At 43.8% G+C, this 17,956-nt stretch overlaps 1 protein-coding gene across 2 annotated transcripts in view; it reads right to left on the reverse strand.

Annotated features, from left to right (window-relative positions):
- LOC141049742 (alpha-2-macroglobulin-like protein 1) overlaps positions 1–17,956 on the reverse strand; it is a 215,348-nt gene that overhangs the window by 151,268 nt on the left and 46,124 nt on the right. For both annotated transcript variants that reach the window (XM_073546464.1, XM_073546465.1), the window contains exons 8-12: positions 16,145–16,274; positions 14,520–14,643; positions 11,845–11,951; positions 1,897–2,064; positions 1,576–1,803 (exon numbers count right to left, since the gene is read on the reverse strand). In XM_073546464.1, the coding sequence (XP_073402565.1) occupies positions 1,576–1,803; positions 1,897–2,064; positions 11,845–11,951; positions 14,520–14,643; positions 16,145–16,274 (757 nt within the window). The remainder of the gene's footprint in view (positions 1–1,575; positions 1,804–1,896; positions 2,065–11,844; positions 11,952–14,519; positions 14,644–16,144; positions 16,275–17,956) is intronic.

Raw genomic sequence — 17,956 nt, forward strand, 5'->3', positions numbered from 1 at the left:
TAATCCCTGAAAAACATGTCCATGGTTTTATACCTACTCCATCAAACGTTACAACTGGCACAATACTGTCAGGCAGGTAACATTCTCTTGCAGTTCACCAAACCGAGACTCATCCATCAGACGCCAGATAGAGAAGTGTGAAATAGCACATTTGGTAGATGGGAACTGCATTACTACCATAGAAAATAGCTAAATGCTACTTTATGTACATATGAAAATTGGAAAAATGGAGCTGTAATATTGCTGCAAGAAAACTACCGAAAAAAGAACGTACTTAGCACATAAATTGGCCAATTCATGGGAGCCCAACAGCCATTAACAAGGCGTACCTCATTGTTGGGACCCTAACCTGATTAGTCACCTCTCTTGGGCTGAAAAGTCTACAATTTATAGGGCAGGACGTAGCAAGCTAATTAAAACCGCCTTAGGCTGATGGGAGTAGGAGTGCACATGTCATGAGTATACTACCTACAAAACTCTTAACCCCTACTTTCATCAGCCTAAGGTGGTTATATTTAGCTAGATCCCTCCTGCCCTATAAATTGTAGGCTTTTCAGTCCAAAAGAAGTGACTTATCAGGTTAGAGTGACAACAATGAGGCTTGCCTGGTCAATGGCTGTTGGGTACCTTCTTTCATTTGTTTCTGTAATTTTTTTGTGGCAATATTACAGCTTCACTTTTCCAATATTCCCCATGTGTGCATAAAGTAACATTTACCTATTTTTATGACAGTAATGCAGTTCCTATTATTCTTTTATTTTCTTAGTTTTAGTGACTTTGTTAGCTTGCACCTGTACACACTGGTTTGGATGTGCTGGTCAGTTTTTTGCAGATCGAGAAGTGTGATCCGCCACTGCATAGAACATGTTTCCACTGCTCCAAAGTCTAGTGGTGGCAGCTTTACTCCACTCCATCTGATGCTTGGCATTGTACTTGGAAACTCATGCCTTAAAACTCTTGATTCAGTATTTGGGCGGAAAATAATGTTAGAGGAGGTTGGGATTCTGCAGTTATAGAGTCAGGAGATCCTTTGTGACATTTATGCCTTCTGCTCTTCAGCACTCGGCATCCCTGCTCCATTAAAAATGGCAGTAAATTAGACTGCATGGCAAGGGCTCAGAAGTTATACATCGGAGGCAATGGGACTGAAAGCAAAACCTAAATTCAATGATTAAGACTTAAGAGGGTCTCCCAATACTTTGATCCATATTGTGTAATTGTTTTACACGTGATTGATTTTTCTCAATGGGTTCAGATCAGTCATAAGACATGTGGATAATGTATTGCATATAAAATGCATTTTGGAAGTTATGGCTGTTGCCACTTACAGTATATTACATCTAGCTACATTATTTATCCGCGTTGAAGTTATAAGTTAAATTTCTAAAAAGTATAAACTATATGCTACAGCATAGTATTATCAAGATACTTTTCCTTAGTAGAAACAGGGCAATACTCCATAATATTCCCCAAAAGGAGACTTTCCCTTCTTTTCCCCATCAGATCCAGTAAGACTCAACCACCCCACAGACTTCGAAAAGTTTGCAAACATAATAAAGTTTGTATTACACGTACCAGATAATATAAATCCATTTGATTAGTATCTTTCTGTAGTGCTGAATTTCGTATTATATATTGTACAAGCACCTCCTGCTGTGAACGGCAAGATTTATCCTTCCCTAAAGATTTTAGGTTTAAATAACTTTTGCTTGAAGAATAAAGGGGAAAAATTGGTAGCAGATCATCATTTGGGTTCCAAGGATTTAATCTTGAACTTGGTTCGGGCTCCATGGTTGTTGAAGCCTGTAAATGTGATGGTAAATATGACAGTGAGTGTAACAGTAAATATATGATGGCTCAACAGTTGACTGACATCAAAAGCATTGTTACATGTACCTTTAACCTAATCTGTTGTGTCCAATTGGTTGTATTTTCTAAGATGCAAAAAGCATGTCCATTGTCATCTGTCACCAAAGTCTCATTGATGGTTACATCACATTGTTCACAGGTGAGATACACTTTCTGGCCAGGAACTGGGCTTCTTTTGGAATCTGTCACCTCTATCTACAACAGATTATAAAAAAGCAAGCTCAGTAGAAAAAGGCAACACTTCTATTATAAGGTTAAGGGCATAACATTGTAATACAGTGACGCTAGTCAGTTCTCACAGCCAAGCCATGAGTCAGAGTGGTCAAGGAGTCCAAGGTCAGAAGCCAGGAGGGTACATCAAAAACAGAAGGAAGAGACAAAAGTGTAGTCAGGTAACATTCCGAGGTCAGAGTACCGAGAGGATAACGGATCAGAGTTGAAAGGGTTAAACATGCGGATAGAACAAAGTCCAAGGTCGGGCAACAGATCAAACATATAGAATTCAAGGCACAAAGAGCACAAAGCACAAACCTCACAAGATGAATTTACATCTGGCAGTGGTCTGGGAGAAGCTGCTCAGTTAAGTAAGCATGGCATTTACCCGGGATAGTGAAAACCTGGAGACTGCGACGCCTCACAGTCACCAATTGGCTAGTCGAGCCGTCAATAAACACACTGGCAGCTCAGCACACCCTTGAACCAGATTGGATGACCATGCTGTCAATCAAAGTACTGACAGCTTCAGCACACCCCTGTACCAGATTGGACGGCTGAGCTGTCCATCAAAGTACTGACAGCTTCAGCACTCCCCTGTACAAGATTGGATGGCCGAGCTGTCAGTAACTGCATCCCAGACACCCTGAGGGGTGGAACTGTGACAGTACCCCCTCTTCTAGGGGGCCACCGGACCCCAGGCTTCCCAGGGAAATTTTAAATGGAAGGCCCTGAGTTGGCCTTCACATCTCGAGCAGGGACCCAGGATCTCTTCTTTGGTCCATATCCCCTCCAGTGGATGAGGTACTGAAGGGAATTACGGACCCTCCGAGAATCCACAACCCTCTGAACCTGATATTCCAGGCCACCGTCTACTGAAATAGGAGGAGACGGTGATGAGGCAGACATTCAGAAGGGACATACTCTTTTAATAGGGATTTATGGAATACGATAGAGATGAGAAGGGATGGAAGAAGCTTTAACCTAAATGCCACAGGATTGACCACCTTTAGGATCTCACATAGACCAATAAACTTTGGACCCAACTTAGCTGACAGCATTTTAAGTTTAATGTTCCTAGACGACAACCAAACCTTATCCTCAATCTTAAAAGCAAGACTGTCATGATCTGCTGAGTTCGTGGGATCAGGTAGTTTAGAGGTTAATCTGGACAGCCTCACTCTGAGATTCTGGGAGGCTTTTTATAGCCTCATTGTGGGCTCACTCCTTGTCGCTTATACTCAGACCTTGGCCGAGTGTGTGACCCTGGTGTGCTTAGTGATTGTGATACTTTATGCTTGTTTGGTTTTGATCCGGTTCTGTCCCTGTTACGAGTTCTGCCTGTCCCCTTCATACTACTTTGCTATCTCCGTGTATGACTCTTTTGCCTTGGACCTGACTACGCTCCGATTTCCCCTCTTGTACTGCATTGCTATCTTGGTGTATGATTCTTTGCTTACGTTCTGACTATTCTCTGTCTGTTCCTCTGGTACCGCGCCGCCCTATCTGTGTATGACCCCTCGTTTGTCTGACCTGAGTTTCCCTAGCCTGTACTCCAGGATTCCTGTAATAGAATCCTACAGTCATCTCCTGCAACAGGACGCTAAGCCACGCCCCCTGTGGTCACATGATCTTAGGTCCTGGTACTTCTTTCTATCTTCAGTATCGCAGGTCCTGTTGTCTGAACTTTCCTTGTAGCTTCGGACCCCGGGTTCTCCCGTAGTCTGGGTGAGCTACCCTGCACAGCCTCGGCAGTCCGCCAGCGCCGACAGGATCCTGACAGTCTAACCCAGATGTTCCAAAGGCTCAATATGGAACAGCGCACAATGGCCCATGCACAGTGAGCTACCCTGCTCAGCCTCGGCAGTCCGCCAGCGCTGACAGGATCCTGATAAAGACCCACCGACCGTCTTCTATCGGCCTTTCGTTTTTGGTGAATCTGAGCAGTCCCAATATTCTTTTGAACCTCCCTCCAGACATCCCTAATTCACCAAAATGGGGATGAAAACGATAAATACAGAAGAATGGTGAGGTTCTGGTAGGTTGATTTACACGACTGTTAAAAGCAAACTCGGCAAGAGGTAAAAACAAAGACTAGTCCTCCTGTTGCGCCACCACAAAGCACCTTAAAATTTGTTCTTAATATTGATTTGTCCTCTCAGTCTGACCATTGGTTTCAGGGTGATAAGCAGATGAAAATGACAAGTCAATCCTTAGTTTAATGCAAAAAGCTTTCCAAAATTTACACACAAATTGTACTCCCCTATCAGACACAATGTTCAGAGGGATCCCATTAAATCTTACAATATGAGAGATGAACAACCTGGAGAGTGTCTCTGCATTAGGTAATCCTGACAAAGGAACAAAACGAGCTTGTTTGCTGAATCGATCAACTATTATTATTATTATTATTATTATTATTATTTATTGTTATAGCGCCATTTATTCCATGGCGCTTTACATGTGAGGGGGGTATACATAAAAACAAGTACAATAATCTTAAACAATACAAGTCATAACTGGTACAGGAGGAGAGAGGACCCTGCCCGCGAGGGCTCACAATCTTCAAGGGATGGGTGATAATACAGTAGGCGAGGGTAGAGCTGGTCGTGCAGCGGTTTGGTCGATCGGTGGTTACTGCAGGTTATAGGCTTGTCGGAAGAGGTGGGTCTTCAGGCTCTTTTTGAAGGTTTCGATGGTAGGTGAGAGTCTGATATGTTGTGGTAGAGAGTTCCAGAGTAGGGGTGATGCGCGAGAGAAATCTTGTATGCGATTGTGGGAAGAGGAGATAAGAGGGGAGTAGAGAAGGAGATCTTGTGAGGATCGGAGGTTGCGTGCAGGAAAGTACCGGGAGACGAGGTCACAGATGTATGGAGGAGACAAGTTGTGGATGGCTTTGTATGTCATGGTTAGGGTTTTGTAATGGAGTCTCTGGGCAATTGGGAGCCAGTGAAGGGATTGACAGAGGGGAGAAGCTGGGGAATAGCGGGGGGACAGGTGGATTAGTCGGGCAGCAGAGTTTAGAATAGATTGGAGGGGTGCGAGAGTGTTTGAGGGGAGGCCGCAGAGCATGAGGTTGCAGTAGTCAAGGCGAGAGATGATGAGGGCATGGACTAGGGTTTTTGCAGATTCTTGGGTGAGGAATGAACGGATGCGTGAAATATTTTTGAGTTGAAGTCGGCAGGAAGTGGAAAGGGTTTGGATATGTGGTTTGAAGGAGAGATCAGCATCAAGGATTACTCCGAGGCAGCGAGCTTGTGGGACTGGGGAGAGTGGGCAGTCATTTACTGTAATTGATAGGTTCGTAGGGGGGGTCACGTGAGATGGGGGAAAGATGATGAATTCTGTTTTGTCCATGTTGAGTTTCAGATATCTAGTGGAGAAGAAGGATGAAATAGTGGACAGACATTGAGGGATTCTGGTTAGTAGGGAGGTGATATCTGGTCCAGAGATGTAGATCTGTGTGTCATCAGCATAAAGATGATACTGAAAGCCATGAGATTCTATGAGCTGTCCCAGGCCAAAGGTGTAAATAGAGAACAGCAGGGGCCCTAGGACTGAACCTTGTGGGACTCCGACAGATAGGGGGCGAGGTGAGGAGGTGGTGTGTGAGTGGGAGACGCTGAATGTCCGGTCTGTTAGGTATGATGAGATCCAGGAGAGGGCCAAGTCTGTGATGCCGAGGGATGAGAGGGTCTGTAATAATAGGGAATGGTCCACTGTGTCAAAGGCAGCCGACAGGTCCAGGAGGAGGAGGACAGAGTAGTGTCGCTTGCTCTTGGCAGTTAAGAGGTCATTGGTGACCTTAGTAAGGGCAGTTTCAGTGGAGTGGTGTGACCGGAAGCCAGATTGTAAGCGGTCGAAGAGGGAGCAAGAAGAGAGATGGGAGGACAGTTCAAGGTAGACGTGTTGTTCCAGTAGCTTGGAGGCGTATGGGAGAAGTGATATAGGGCGATAGCTAGATACAGAGGATGGGTCAAGAGAGGGCTTTTTGAGGATAGGTGTGATGGAGGCATGTTTAAAGCTTGAGGGGAAAACACCAGTTGTTAGTGATAGGTTGAAGAGATGGGTTAGGGTTGGGATGAAGACTGTGGTGAGGTTTGGGATGAAGTGGGATGGGATCGGGTCGAGTGCACAGGTGGTGAGATGTGATCTTGAGAGTAGAGTGGAGAGTCGATCTTCTGTAATGGTGGAGAAGTTGGTTTTGAAGGTGGAGGGCTGGGAAGTCGGGAGGAAGGGCTCTGGGGGTTGTTGACCAAAACTGTCCCTGATGTTATCAATTTTCTGCTTGAAAAATGAGGCAAAGTCTTCAGCTGAGATGAGTGGGGAGGGAGGAGGTGCTGGGGGGCGGAGGAGAGAATTGAAGGTGTTGAATAACTGTTTAGGGTTGTGAGACAGGGAGGATATGAGAGATGAGAAGTAGGTTTGTTTAGCTGTGGCGAGTGTGGTCTTGAAAGTAGTGAGGGACTGTTTGAATGCGATGAAATGCTCGTTGGAGTGGGATCTTTTCCATCTGCGCTCAGCAGCCCTGGAAGCTCGCCTCAGCTCTTTGGTCAGGCTGGTGTGCCAGGGCTGTCTGTTGATTTTGCGAGTTTTGGTATGTGTAAGTGGGGCAGCGGATTCCAAAGCTACAGCTATTGTGGTGTTATATAGAGCGGCAGCGTCATCCGCATTGTGTAAGGAACTTATATCTGTAAGAGGGAGGAGGGATTCGGAGAATGAGTGTAGGTCAAGGTGTTTAAGATTCCTGCGAGGGTGTGAAAGTGTGTGGGGTGGGGATTGTAGACATGGAGTGAAGAGGGAGGAGAATGTGAGCAGGTTGTGGTCAGAGAGAGGAAGAGGTGAGTTAGAGAGGTTAGATAGGGAGCAGAGGCGGGTGAAGATGAGGTCCAGTGTGTGGCCATCTTTGTGGGTGGCTGTAGAAGACCATTGAGTGAGGCCGAAGGAGGAAGTGAGAGATAGAAGTTTAGTGGCAGCTGAGAGGGAAGTGTCAATGGGGATGTTGAAGTCGCCCATGATGATAGTAGGGATGTCCGCGGAAAGGAAATGAAGTAACCAGGTGGTGAAGTGGTCAAAGAAGGTGGTGGCTGGCCCTGGGGGGCGGTAGATGACAGCCAGTTGGAGGTTGGAGGGGAAGTAGATGCGCACAGAGTGCACCTCAAAGGAAGGGAGGGTAACAGAGGGTGGCAGTGGGATTGGGGTGAAGGAGCAGGTATCTGACAGGAGAAAACCAACTACCACCTAAATAGCAGTCTTTCCATCAGACAGAGGCAAATCTCCAATGAAATGCATGGACAAATGAGCCCATGGTCTTTCTGGAATAGGCAATGGAGCCAGTTCCCCAACTGGCCGGCTATGACTGACTTTGGCACATGCGCAGACTTCACGAGCAGATACAAAATCCTTAATATCCTTATGCATGGATGGCCATCAAAAAGTCTAGCAATGGCCTTCTTTGTGGCAGTAATTCCAGGATGACCACTTAATACAGAAGCATGAAATTCCTGTAACACCCACCATCTTAGGTACACAGGCACAAATTATTTGGACCCTGGGGAAGTAGAAGGAGCCAACTGTAATGACCCCCAGCGCAACCTTCCACAGGGGGCTGCACACTGAAATAGGAGAGGTGACTGGGGAACGAAGGTGAACTCACTAGACTGTGCACAGGACCTGTCCCACGCGACTTAGGGGGAGTGGCCAGGGCAGAGCCAGGCGTCGACGGCCAACAGGGACAAAGAAAACCAGAGACAAGTCAATGCGTACCGAGGTCAAAACAGAGAGATATGGGAGGTAACGTGGACTGAGACATAGGGGCAGTCAAGTCGAAGTCACAAGAAGACAGAGAACAGAGTGAGCAGACAGACCAGGTCATACATGGGAGGCAATCAAGCAATGCAGTAAACACGCACAACAGGGGTCAGACACACATTCGGAGCAACAGTATAACTGACAGAGAATCTTAGCCAGGAAGGGGTATATATGTCCCTCCCAGATCCAAAAAGAGGCACACAGCATTAACCCCATGACAGCAGGTATGGACCCCATCTGTAACCATGACTCCAACAACTGGGCTTTACGAATCTACACTTCCAGCTCTTCCAGCTCCGAGGTTACCATAGACACCACAATACCCTGAGGAATAATGGAGGATAAAGCATCAGCTTTCACATTCTGAGCCCCTGGCCTGAATGTAATAGAAAAATTAAATCGAGAGAAAAACAAGGACCATTTGGTCTGTCTGGGAGTTAGCTTTTTAGCCGATTCAATGTAATCTAAATTCTTGTGATCCGTGATCACCGTAACTGGATGAACTGCCCCTCCAAAAACTGCCTCCAATCCTCAAAGGCCATGTTGACAGCAAGCAACTCCCTATTCCCAACATCAGAATTTCTCTCTGATGGTGAAAATTTTTTAGAAAGAAAAGCACATGGACACAGGTTAGTCAGAGTTTTGGGCCCCCGTGATAAGACTGCTCCCACTCCGATTTCTGAAGTATTCACCTCCACAATGAATGGTTCTTGGAGATCAGGTTGGATCAGAATGGGTGCGGACATAAAACACTCTTTTAATCTTTCAAAAGCCCTGAAAGCACCCGGCGACCAAACCTTAAGATTCGCCCCCTTACATTTAAGGTCAGTAAGTGGTTTAGCAATTTGTGAAAACCCCTTGATAAATTTTCAATAATAGTTGGCGAATCCCAGAAAAGGCTGCAAAGCCTTAAGATCATGAGGTTGAACCCAACAGTTATGGCCTGCACCTTCCCAGGATCCATCTTAAACAATTCTGCTGATAAGATAAACCCCAAGAAAGATTTCTGGCACAGAAAACACATTTTTCGAATTTAGCAAACAGAGAGTTCTCACTCAGTCTCTGTAACACCACATGGACATGTTCCTGTTGAGAGTCCAAGTCTGGTGAGAAAATTAGAATGTCATCGAGATATATTACAAAAAATCTTCCAATGCAATCAGAGAAAATATCATTCATAAAATTTTGAAACACAGCAGGTGCATTAGATAATCCGAAAGGCATGACAAGGTTTTCAAACAGACCCTCAGATGTTAAAAACGCAGTTTTCCACTCATCACCCTTCCGGGTGCATATCAAATTGTAACCCCCTCTAAAATCAAGTTTAGAAAGCACCCTGGCCCCAAGAAGCTGATTATATAGGGCGAGGATGAGTGGAAGTGGGTAGTTATTTTTAACCATGATCTTGTTTAGTTCTCGGAAATCAAGGCAAGGACGGAGATCCCCATCTTTCTTATTAACAAAGAAAAATCCAGCAGCTACAGGGGAGGAGGAAGGACTGATATGACCCTTTCGGAAACTCTCATTAACATATTCTTTCATGGCGGCCCTCTCAGGCCCCGACAAATTGTAAAGGCGAGCTTTTAGCAATTTGGCACTAGGAATAAGGTCAATAGCACAATCATAGGGCCGATGAGGAGGTAGTATCTCTGACTCTTTTTCCGAGAACACCTCTCCGAAGTCCTTCACGTACCCCGGAAGATCCTACAGACTAGCGGAGCATATTTGTACATTTTTCAGACATTTCTTGGAACAGTTGGGACTCCATTTCACATTCTCCTTCAGACACCAATCAATAACTGGATTGTGAGTCTGCAACCATGGAAACCCCAGTACCAATCCAGCAGGTAAATTGTCCAACACAAAACAGGAGATGGATTCAGAGTGGATTGCTCTCACTAGGAAAGTGAAATCCACTGTTGCTCTCTTGACTAAATTGTGAGCTAACGGTGTCTTGTCATGGGCGATGATTTGAATGGGTCTTTCTAAACTAACTGTCAATAACCCTAACTTCAGAACCAGTCTCGAATCAATAAAGTTAGCATCAGACCCACAGTCAATGAACGCCAAAGTTGATAACACCTGGTTCTCGAAGGAAATGATCGTATTTATTAGAACTTTATCAGAGGAAGAAAAAGGTACCTGTGTGTCTGGGTGACCTCCTCGGTCATCACTCAGACTCAGGCGTTTTCCCGATGGTTTAGTGACTTGAGGATGAGTTGAGCAATTTTTAAGAAAATGTCCAGAGAGACCAAAGTATAGACAGAGCCTGAGATCTTGTGTCCATCTTCTCTCTGCAACACGAAGACTGGCAACTCTAACCTCAGTTAAATGGACCTGCTCCGGGGAAGTAAACATGTGGCCTGCTCTTCAGCATGTCTCTCACGGATTCTGCGGTCCAGTCATATGGCCTGAGTCATGGCCTTCATCAGAGAACAAGGGGCATCATGGAGGACCAGAGCATCCTTGAATGTCTCGGAAAGGACTCTTTGGAACTGGAACCTGAGAGCAGCATCGTTCCATAGAATTTCAGTGGACCACTGCCGGAACTCAGTACAGTAGTCCTCAGCTGTGCGACCTCCCTGTGCCAGGTTCATGATCTTAGCCTCTGTGACCTGGATTCTGTCGGGTTCATCATATATTAGACCTAAACTGTCAAAAAAGGCATCAACGGAAAACTGTTCTGGGGCTTGTGGGGACAAAGAAAATGCCTAGATCTGAGGACCCCCTCGCAGTAGGGACATGATTATTCCCACCCCCTGGAACGCCTCTCCTGACGAACGGGAAGCAGGGTAAAAGATAACTTACAGCTCTCCCTGAATACCCTAAACTGGTCTTTCTCTCCTGAAAATTTATCAGGGAGAGATATGACAGGTATGGGAGAGACAAACAGTACATCAGAGGGTACTGACGTCACAGCCACTGCCGGCAGTGAGGCGCATCATCAAGTTCCTTATCTGACCCTGCAACTGATATTGCGATGATTCCAGACTCTGGCAATCCTTCATCAGATCCTGAGTCATCTGCATCAAATTCACCACCTGGTAACAAAGCGTGTGAACAGGATCCATACTGGCGAAAAAGAAAAACATAGCAGCCAGACGTAATGTGACACTAGTCACTTCTCACGTCCAAGCAGTGAGTCAGAGTGGTCAAGGAGTCCAAGGTCAGAAGCCAGGAGGGTACATCATAAACAGAAGAAAGAGATAAATGCATAGTCAGGCAACGTTCCGAGGTCAGAGTACCGAGCGGATAACAGATCAGAGCTGAAGGTGTTAAACAGGTGAATAGTCAGAACAAAATCCAAGGTCGGGAAACAGATCAAGCATAGAGAACTCAAGGCACAGGGAGCACAAAGCACAAACCTCACAAGATGAATGTATGTATGGTAGTGGTCTGGGAGAAGTTAAGTAAGCATGGCATTTACCCGGGATAGTGAACACCTGGAGACTGCGATGCCTCACAGTCACCAATTGGCTAGATGAGCCGTCAATAAACACACTGGCAGCTCAGCACACCCCTGAACCAGAATGGATGGCCATGCTGTCAAAGTACTGACAGCTTCAGCACACCCCTGTACCGGATTGGACAGCTGAGCTGTCCATCAAAATAGTGACAGCTTCAGTACTCCCATGTAATGGATTGGATGGCCGAGCTGTCAGTAACTGCATCCCAGACACCCTAAGGGGTGGAACCGTGACAAAAACAATTCTGAAAATTCCATTTTCTAGCAAACTATTTGAATTGGTAAAAATTGATTAAGTTAGGTCACTTTAGTTATAGGTAACGTCACTGACGGATAAGTGTGACTTTTCCTGAATATCGCATTTCAGCAGGGGATACTTTTTTGGGATTCTTACAAATAAATCTACAAAAGCGGTGTTGCACTTTTTTTTTACTAGGTTGTAATATATCTGAATTGTGTATCTTATGTTACTTACTGATACTTACTGTTACAGTGTAGGGCAAGCCAGGTTTGTAAGTATCCCTTGGATCCAAAAATGATACACGGTAACTGTCAACTATCCTGGTTTCACTTGTTGTAGAAAACAAAATTCCTACATGAGAATGGATTATTGAAAAACAAAGAAAAAAAAAGAAAAAGAAAAATTAATGGTGGTACTTAATGGAGGTGCAGATTTTAAGCATGTGTACGCATTAAGTACTGTATTTGCAGCAGACATTTCTGCATGAAAAACGTGGCTCTTGGCAGGAAGATGTGGAATAAAATATGAAAACTGCCTCTTCAGAGATAATAAAATATGTACATTTTTGTGTGGGTTTTTTATGCGCTTTGTTGATGTGTTTTTTTTTTTTCAATTCATGTGATTGGGGAAAAAATGCTGCAAAATGCTCTAAGAATTGACATGCTGCAGATTTAAAGTGGCTTCAAATCTCCAAGGAAAAAATTAGAAGCATGTGCATGATATGTCAGAAACTTTTGTCAGTACAGTAAAAAGCTACATTTTTTCATAGAAAAAAAATGCATAAAAGAAATGCAAAAAAATCAAACGTGTGAACAAACCCTTTCAGTTAAAGGGACAGTTATCTGGAACTTTAGAATTTTTTTCTTAAGGTGCTAAGCACTTAGAAGTTGGCACTTACCTGACTGTTCTGTTCGGCGCCGATCTCTGCAAGCACAGAGACTGCTAATGCTGGCGATTCTGCTGCTTCATTTGACCTCACATCAACAGAGCAGCTCTTCCTCTTCTGGTCTGCCCTATTGTTGGTGTATAACTGCTAATGTCACGTTAATCGATAGGCGGCTCCCCGTCGCGTTAGGCTAATGGGCCGCCCTCCCAGGGCTGTGGGGTACTCTGTACAGGGCCGGTCTCTCAGAGGGGAATGTCTCAGCAGCGGTGACCTGGTCCGTGACCCTGGGCGCCCATGTAAAAGGGGTAGAGTGGTGGAATAAAGTTTATGAGTGATTCGTGACGCCACCTGTGGTGTTCGGCAATGAAGATGTTAAGCCGACGCTGCAGACAGATCCTCTGGGACAGATGGTGTGGTGCAGCAATGATGTTGTGGCCCTCCACAGGTAGGGCAGTAGTCCCAGGGCAGTGTAGATCGGTGTTGGTAGATGTTGAGGAAGAGGTGCAGTGTCTGGCACAGAGATGTAGCAGTGCTGAAGAAGTTGAAGGAAGAAGGCAAGGACACAACAAAGTGTAGTTTCTTTACCTTTACTTTGTAAGTGCAGTCCAGGGCCCAGATTACAGATGGCACAGGAGCTGATTAGCCTGGAAGCAACTTAGGAATCTCTCTATCAGATGGGTTGTGTAGTCTCCTCTCTAGCGCTTACTTGAGGTACATGCAGTACTGTGTTACACTGACGTTCCTCCTTCTTCTTCCCTTTTGGATCTACCTCGTATGGCAGACAGCTGTAGCCTTCTATCTCCTTTGGCTCACACGTCGCTGTTGTGCCTCCGAGTCTTAGATGGGAATAGAGCATTTACAGCTTCCTATTCCTCTGGTTTCTGTTGCAGGACCGTCAGTATCCATACAACCTTGGAGACCAGGCTCCAGATCATGCGCTCCAGCTGGGAATGAGCCTCAACTCTCTGCTCAATCCCTCAGCTCCTCTCTCCACGTCCACACACTTCGCCCTCTTCACAGAACTGACTAATTTCCCTTCCTGGCCCTCAGAGAGCACTCCTCCCCCAATTCTGGTTCAGAGCTCCCTCTGCTGGGTCGGAGTGAGAACTGTGTTGCATGTTATGGTTAACTGCTAGAGAGACCCTTCATTTCTTCCAAGCCTGACATCACCCTCCCTGGAGGAAGGCAATGCCGCTGTGGCGACCATACTCCTGGGGGCGAGACACTAAGCTGTCAATCAGCATGACATTGACAGTGCTTCCCCATCGGTAAAAGTAGAGTGAAAGAGAATAAGCTGCCCTGTCAATGTGACGTCAATGTAAGCCATAGGAGCGAACCGTGAGATCTGCACCAGGCAGGACAGGCAGGAATTTAGGCACTGCCTGCATGTAAGTTCTTAGACTTTAAAAAAAAATAGTACTGGATAACCTCTTTAGTCATTTATTTGTCTTTATTTTTTTATTTCAATTATCTGTATTATTTATTTTATTATTCAATTTCAATTATTTAGAAGTTTACTCTTCTTTTAGAACATTTTGATACATACTAGTTTCAGTTGTATAATAATGGACTACATCTTTGTACAAAAAGAGAAACAACTGCATTTAGTTAAACAGTTGCTAGTATGGGGATCATCATCATTCAAGTTCCTAAAATACTTTATTTCTTAAATAAAAAGACAGAAAAGAAAAACTAACAGTATAGAGAATTTTTCCACTTTAAAAAGTCCAAAGGCTGTCATATTTTGGACTGATAAACATATTATTTGTCTTTGGTGTAAAGAGATTTGGCTTTTGATATTAACATATCATGTGTGATGCTCAGTAGTGGGCACTTTCCTGCGATACTACTGGCCATACAAAAAGTTAAGAAAGGCATAGGAATTTAGGAAATCAATGGCAAATTGCTTATTTCTTAGCTGTCAGGTTCCCTAGAAGTTGCTATACCTGGTAGTAGCACCCATTCTGTCAAGGTGCCAGGAGGTGTAATAGCTTAGAAATTGAAAGGTGGTTTGGTTATAATTGAGTCCTTACCTGTCCCTTCCTCTCTGATAGTGACTGTTCCTTCAAGTGTTATTGGCGCGGTTCTATACACGTCACTCGATAATTGATAACTGGAAGATCTCATAGTGTTAGAGGAGCAACCAAGATGATCCAACTGGAAAAAAAAGGAGAAAAAAAAAAGATTTTTGTGATTTAGCATATAAGAAGACCATATAGAAAAATTACCATTTAAAAGTCTCTAGAGGAAATGATCCAAAAAGCTGTCTAGATGCTGAGAACTGCAGATACTGTTCTGTTCTGCACCATTTAAGCCATGGATAAAATAGCATTATTTAGCTTGGCACCGCAGGATGTTGGCACCAGGCTATATTGATAATGGGCAGTAAAGAAATATAAGGCAATGAGAAAAAACTTTGTCCAGCTCCACGATGTAGTGAAAAATATTCTTAATCATGATTAAGAGTGCTTAGCCACTCGAAACGCGTAGATCGATCGCATGCCTTGTAACTCATGCTGGCTCTTAAACCTCATTTCTATTGAGTGAATAAAGAATATTTTTCACTACATCGTGGAGCTGGACAAAGTTTTTTCTCATTGCCTTGGATTGTGCGCTTTGACACAGCGGTCTCGTGCTCCGATGTTGGAATGCTATGTCTGGTGAGCTGGATTTGTATACTGAGTAAAGAAATATACCATTGGGAATATACAGTGTAGTAAACAGTTGTGTAACTTGAAGCTGATGAGCTGGGATGCAAAATCACCAACAGAGTCTCCAACTATGCCAGGTCATTAAAAGTAATAGTCTTTTCTAGGGATGAGCGAGTAGTATTTGGATGTGCTCGGAGATTTAGTTTCTATCGCTGTAGCTGCATGATTTGCGACTGCTAGACAGCCTGAATACATGTGGGGATTGCCTGTTTGTTAGGGAATCCCCACATGTATTCAGGCTGTCTAGCAGCTGCAAATCATGAAACTAAATGTCTGAGCACATTCAAATACTCTGAGGACACCCAAGCATGCTCAGGAAATCTCGAGTAACGAGTATACTCATTCATCACTAGTCTTTTCATATTGGCAAAAGGGATCATTTGGCTCCTTCCTAGGTTCCAGGGTCCGGGGTGAATCCTACACCTCTTATATTATTGTCCCTGGTAGCCAGCTTCATGAAATATCAACCATTTTTTTAGTGTTTCCATGTATCTTTAACGAAAAGTAAAACAAATAGCTTTCATTGAAAATTCTACCATTTTGTGTTTACAGCTCTTACTGTATGACATTCCATGCATCGCTATGGGTACAGGCAACAAACAAACCCCAAGTGATCTGCTTCTGTAAGTCATACATCCTTTAATTTGTCCCCTTATTCTTTCTAACAAACATTTGTAAGAATAGCAGGAAATAGGGAACAGAGGGAGAGATGTATAGCTACAGGATCAGATTACTCAAAGTTGGCTTTGTACGCATTACTATGGAAAAGTATTTATTGCGAACGGAAACGCAGACTTCTACTGCTTGCCTATCAATGATATTCAATGTCTTTCAAACAAACAAAATCACAATTTTTATAAGGTATTAAAAAAGGATTTGGATTTACTTCTAAACTATTTATATAAAAAAAGGGTTAAATTTAGTTTACTGAATAGCATAGCTCTCACCTTTCCTTCAAAGTTAATACAGTTGCCACGGGACCTGACAGGTGAAAATGGAAGGAAGTAGGGAGGATTGACAAATTTCTGACACAAGCTTCCCTGATAAGTGCCTTGGACTGGTTTACCGTATGTGTACCTGGGAGATGAAACAACAAATAACAAGAAAATAGATAGAAAAAATACTTTATAACGTTTTTTTACCAAATGACTTTATAGTTGTAAAATAAACAAATGGATGTTTATTGTGTAGGTTCAATAATAACAGTACTGTATATTGTATTTTGTGGGTACTGCGCAGTGTACCAAATATATGGTGGCTGAAGTGGGTCTGGATTAAACAGCCCTGCTATTGCTACAATTGTCTGGACTGGTGAAGTTCAAATCTCTAATTTCGACAAATAGATGTAAATACTTATGTCCCCCCAAAAAATGAGAAAAGTATTCAAGCAGTGATACCTTTATTGGCTAACCAGACAAATTATATTTGCAAGCTTTCAGGGCTCAAAAGGCTCCTTCATCAGGCTTGATTACAAGTGAACTACTGAGAAGAGACGTCAACATTTAAATAGAAATTACAACAGGACATGAGGTGATACAGGCCATGGAAATTAAGGTTTTTGCTACACATGTAAATGAGGTGGCAGTGTTCTATTAGAGATCTGAAGACCTTCTTGTGGAGGTGAGAACTGTGTCCATGTAGTGAGTCATGAATCCAGGTGTCAAATTCAGTCCTATTGTTAGAGATTGAAACATATTTATAAATTTATACTCCCAAATTTTCCTTTCTCTGTCACTATTAAAATGACCTTTCAATATTAGGACTTTTATATCTGTCAAGCTGTGTCCAGGTCTAGAGAAGTGTATCCCTACAGGTGTGTCCAGCTCATTTTTTATTGTATGTCTATGCAGATTCATCCTTGTTTGAAGTTTTTGTTTAGTTTCTCCTATGTATGTCCCTGTATTACATCTTGTGCATTGTATCATGTACACAACATTGGAAGATGTACATGAAAAATAGTCCATGATCTTATAGTCCTGATTTGTGTTGGGTATGGGGACTTTATCTGTTGGTGATATGTGGGTGCAGGTCTTGCATTTCTTACTGTTACAAGGGACTGTGCCTGTCTCTGATGGTGATGCGAGGGCACTTCTGACAAGGATATTCCTTAGGTTGGGAGGCTGTTTGTAGGAGAGCAGTGGCAGTTCTGGGAATATTGCTTTCAGTCTGTGGTCTCTGTGAAATATGGGTTGGAGGTCAGCACCAATTTTCCTTAAAATGTTCATGTAAGGGTTGTACGTGACCACAAGCAGCACAAAAAATTTCGACAAAAAAAGTTAAATAATCATGTTCAATATTAAGATTTATAAAATAAAATCTTTCTCTTTGTTCTCTTTTCATAAGATCTTCTTTCCTCCATCATTATGTGTTCCTCCCCAAGACTTCTCATGAGTATCCCCCTTAGGCTGGAGTCACACTAACCTGCGCAAAATACGCTCCGTATTTTACATGCGTAATACGGATCAATGACCCCTAAACAGTGCTCCGTAGGTCATCCGTAAGCAAGGTGTGGTCGCGTATTTTGCGCATGTGTGCATCCGTATGTAATCCGTGTGGCATCCGTATGCAATCCGTATGGCAAGATTTTCTCGCAGCCTTGCAAAATGGACATTTAACGGTTTTGAGGCCTGCAAACAATTTAAATCATTAGCCTGCACCCTATTTAGACACTCAGAAACAGGTGGCTGCCTACATTCTGTACATTTCTCACCTTGCTTTCACGAGGTGTGTTGGTGTTCTTTGTGCAGCATGGCCGAGGG

Source organism: Dendrobates tinctorius, unplaced genomic scaffold (genome assembly GCF_039654945.1).
Source record: "Dendrobates tinctorius isolate UK_male_01 unplaced genomic scaffold, ASM3965494v1 ptg000147l, whole genome shotgun sequence".
NCBI lineage: Eukaryota > Metazoa > Chordata > Amphibia > Anura > Dendrobatidae > Dendrobates > Dendrobates tinctorius.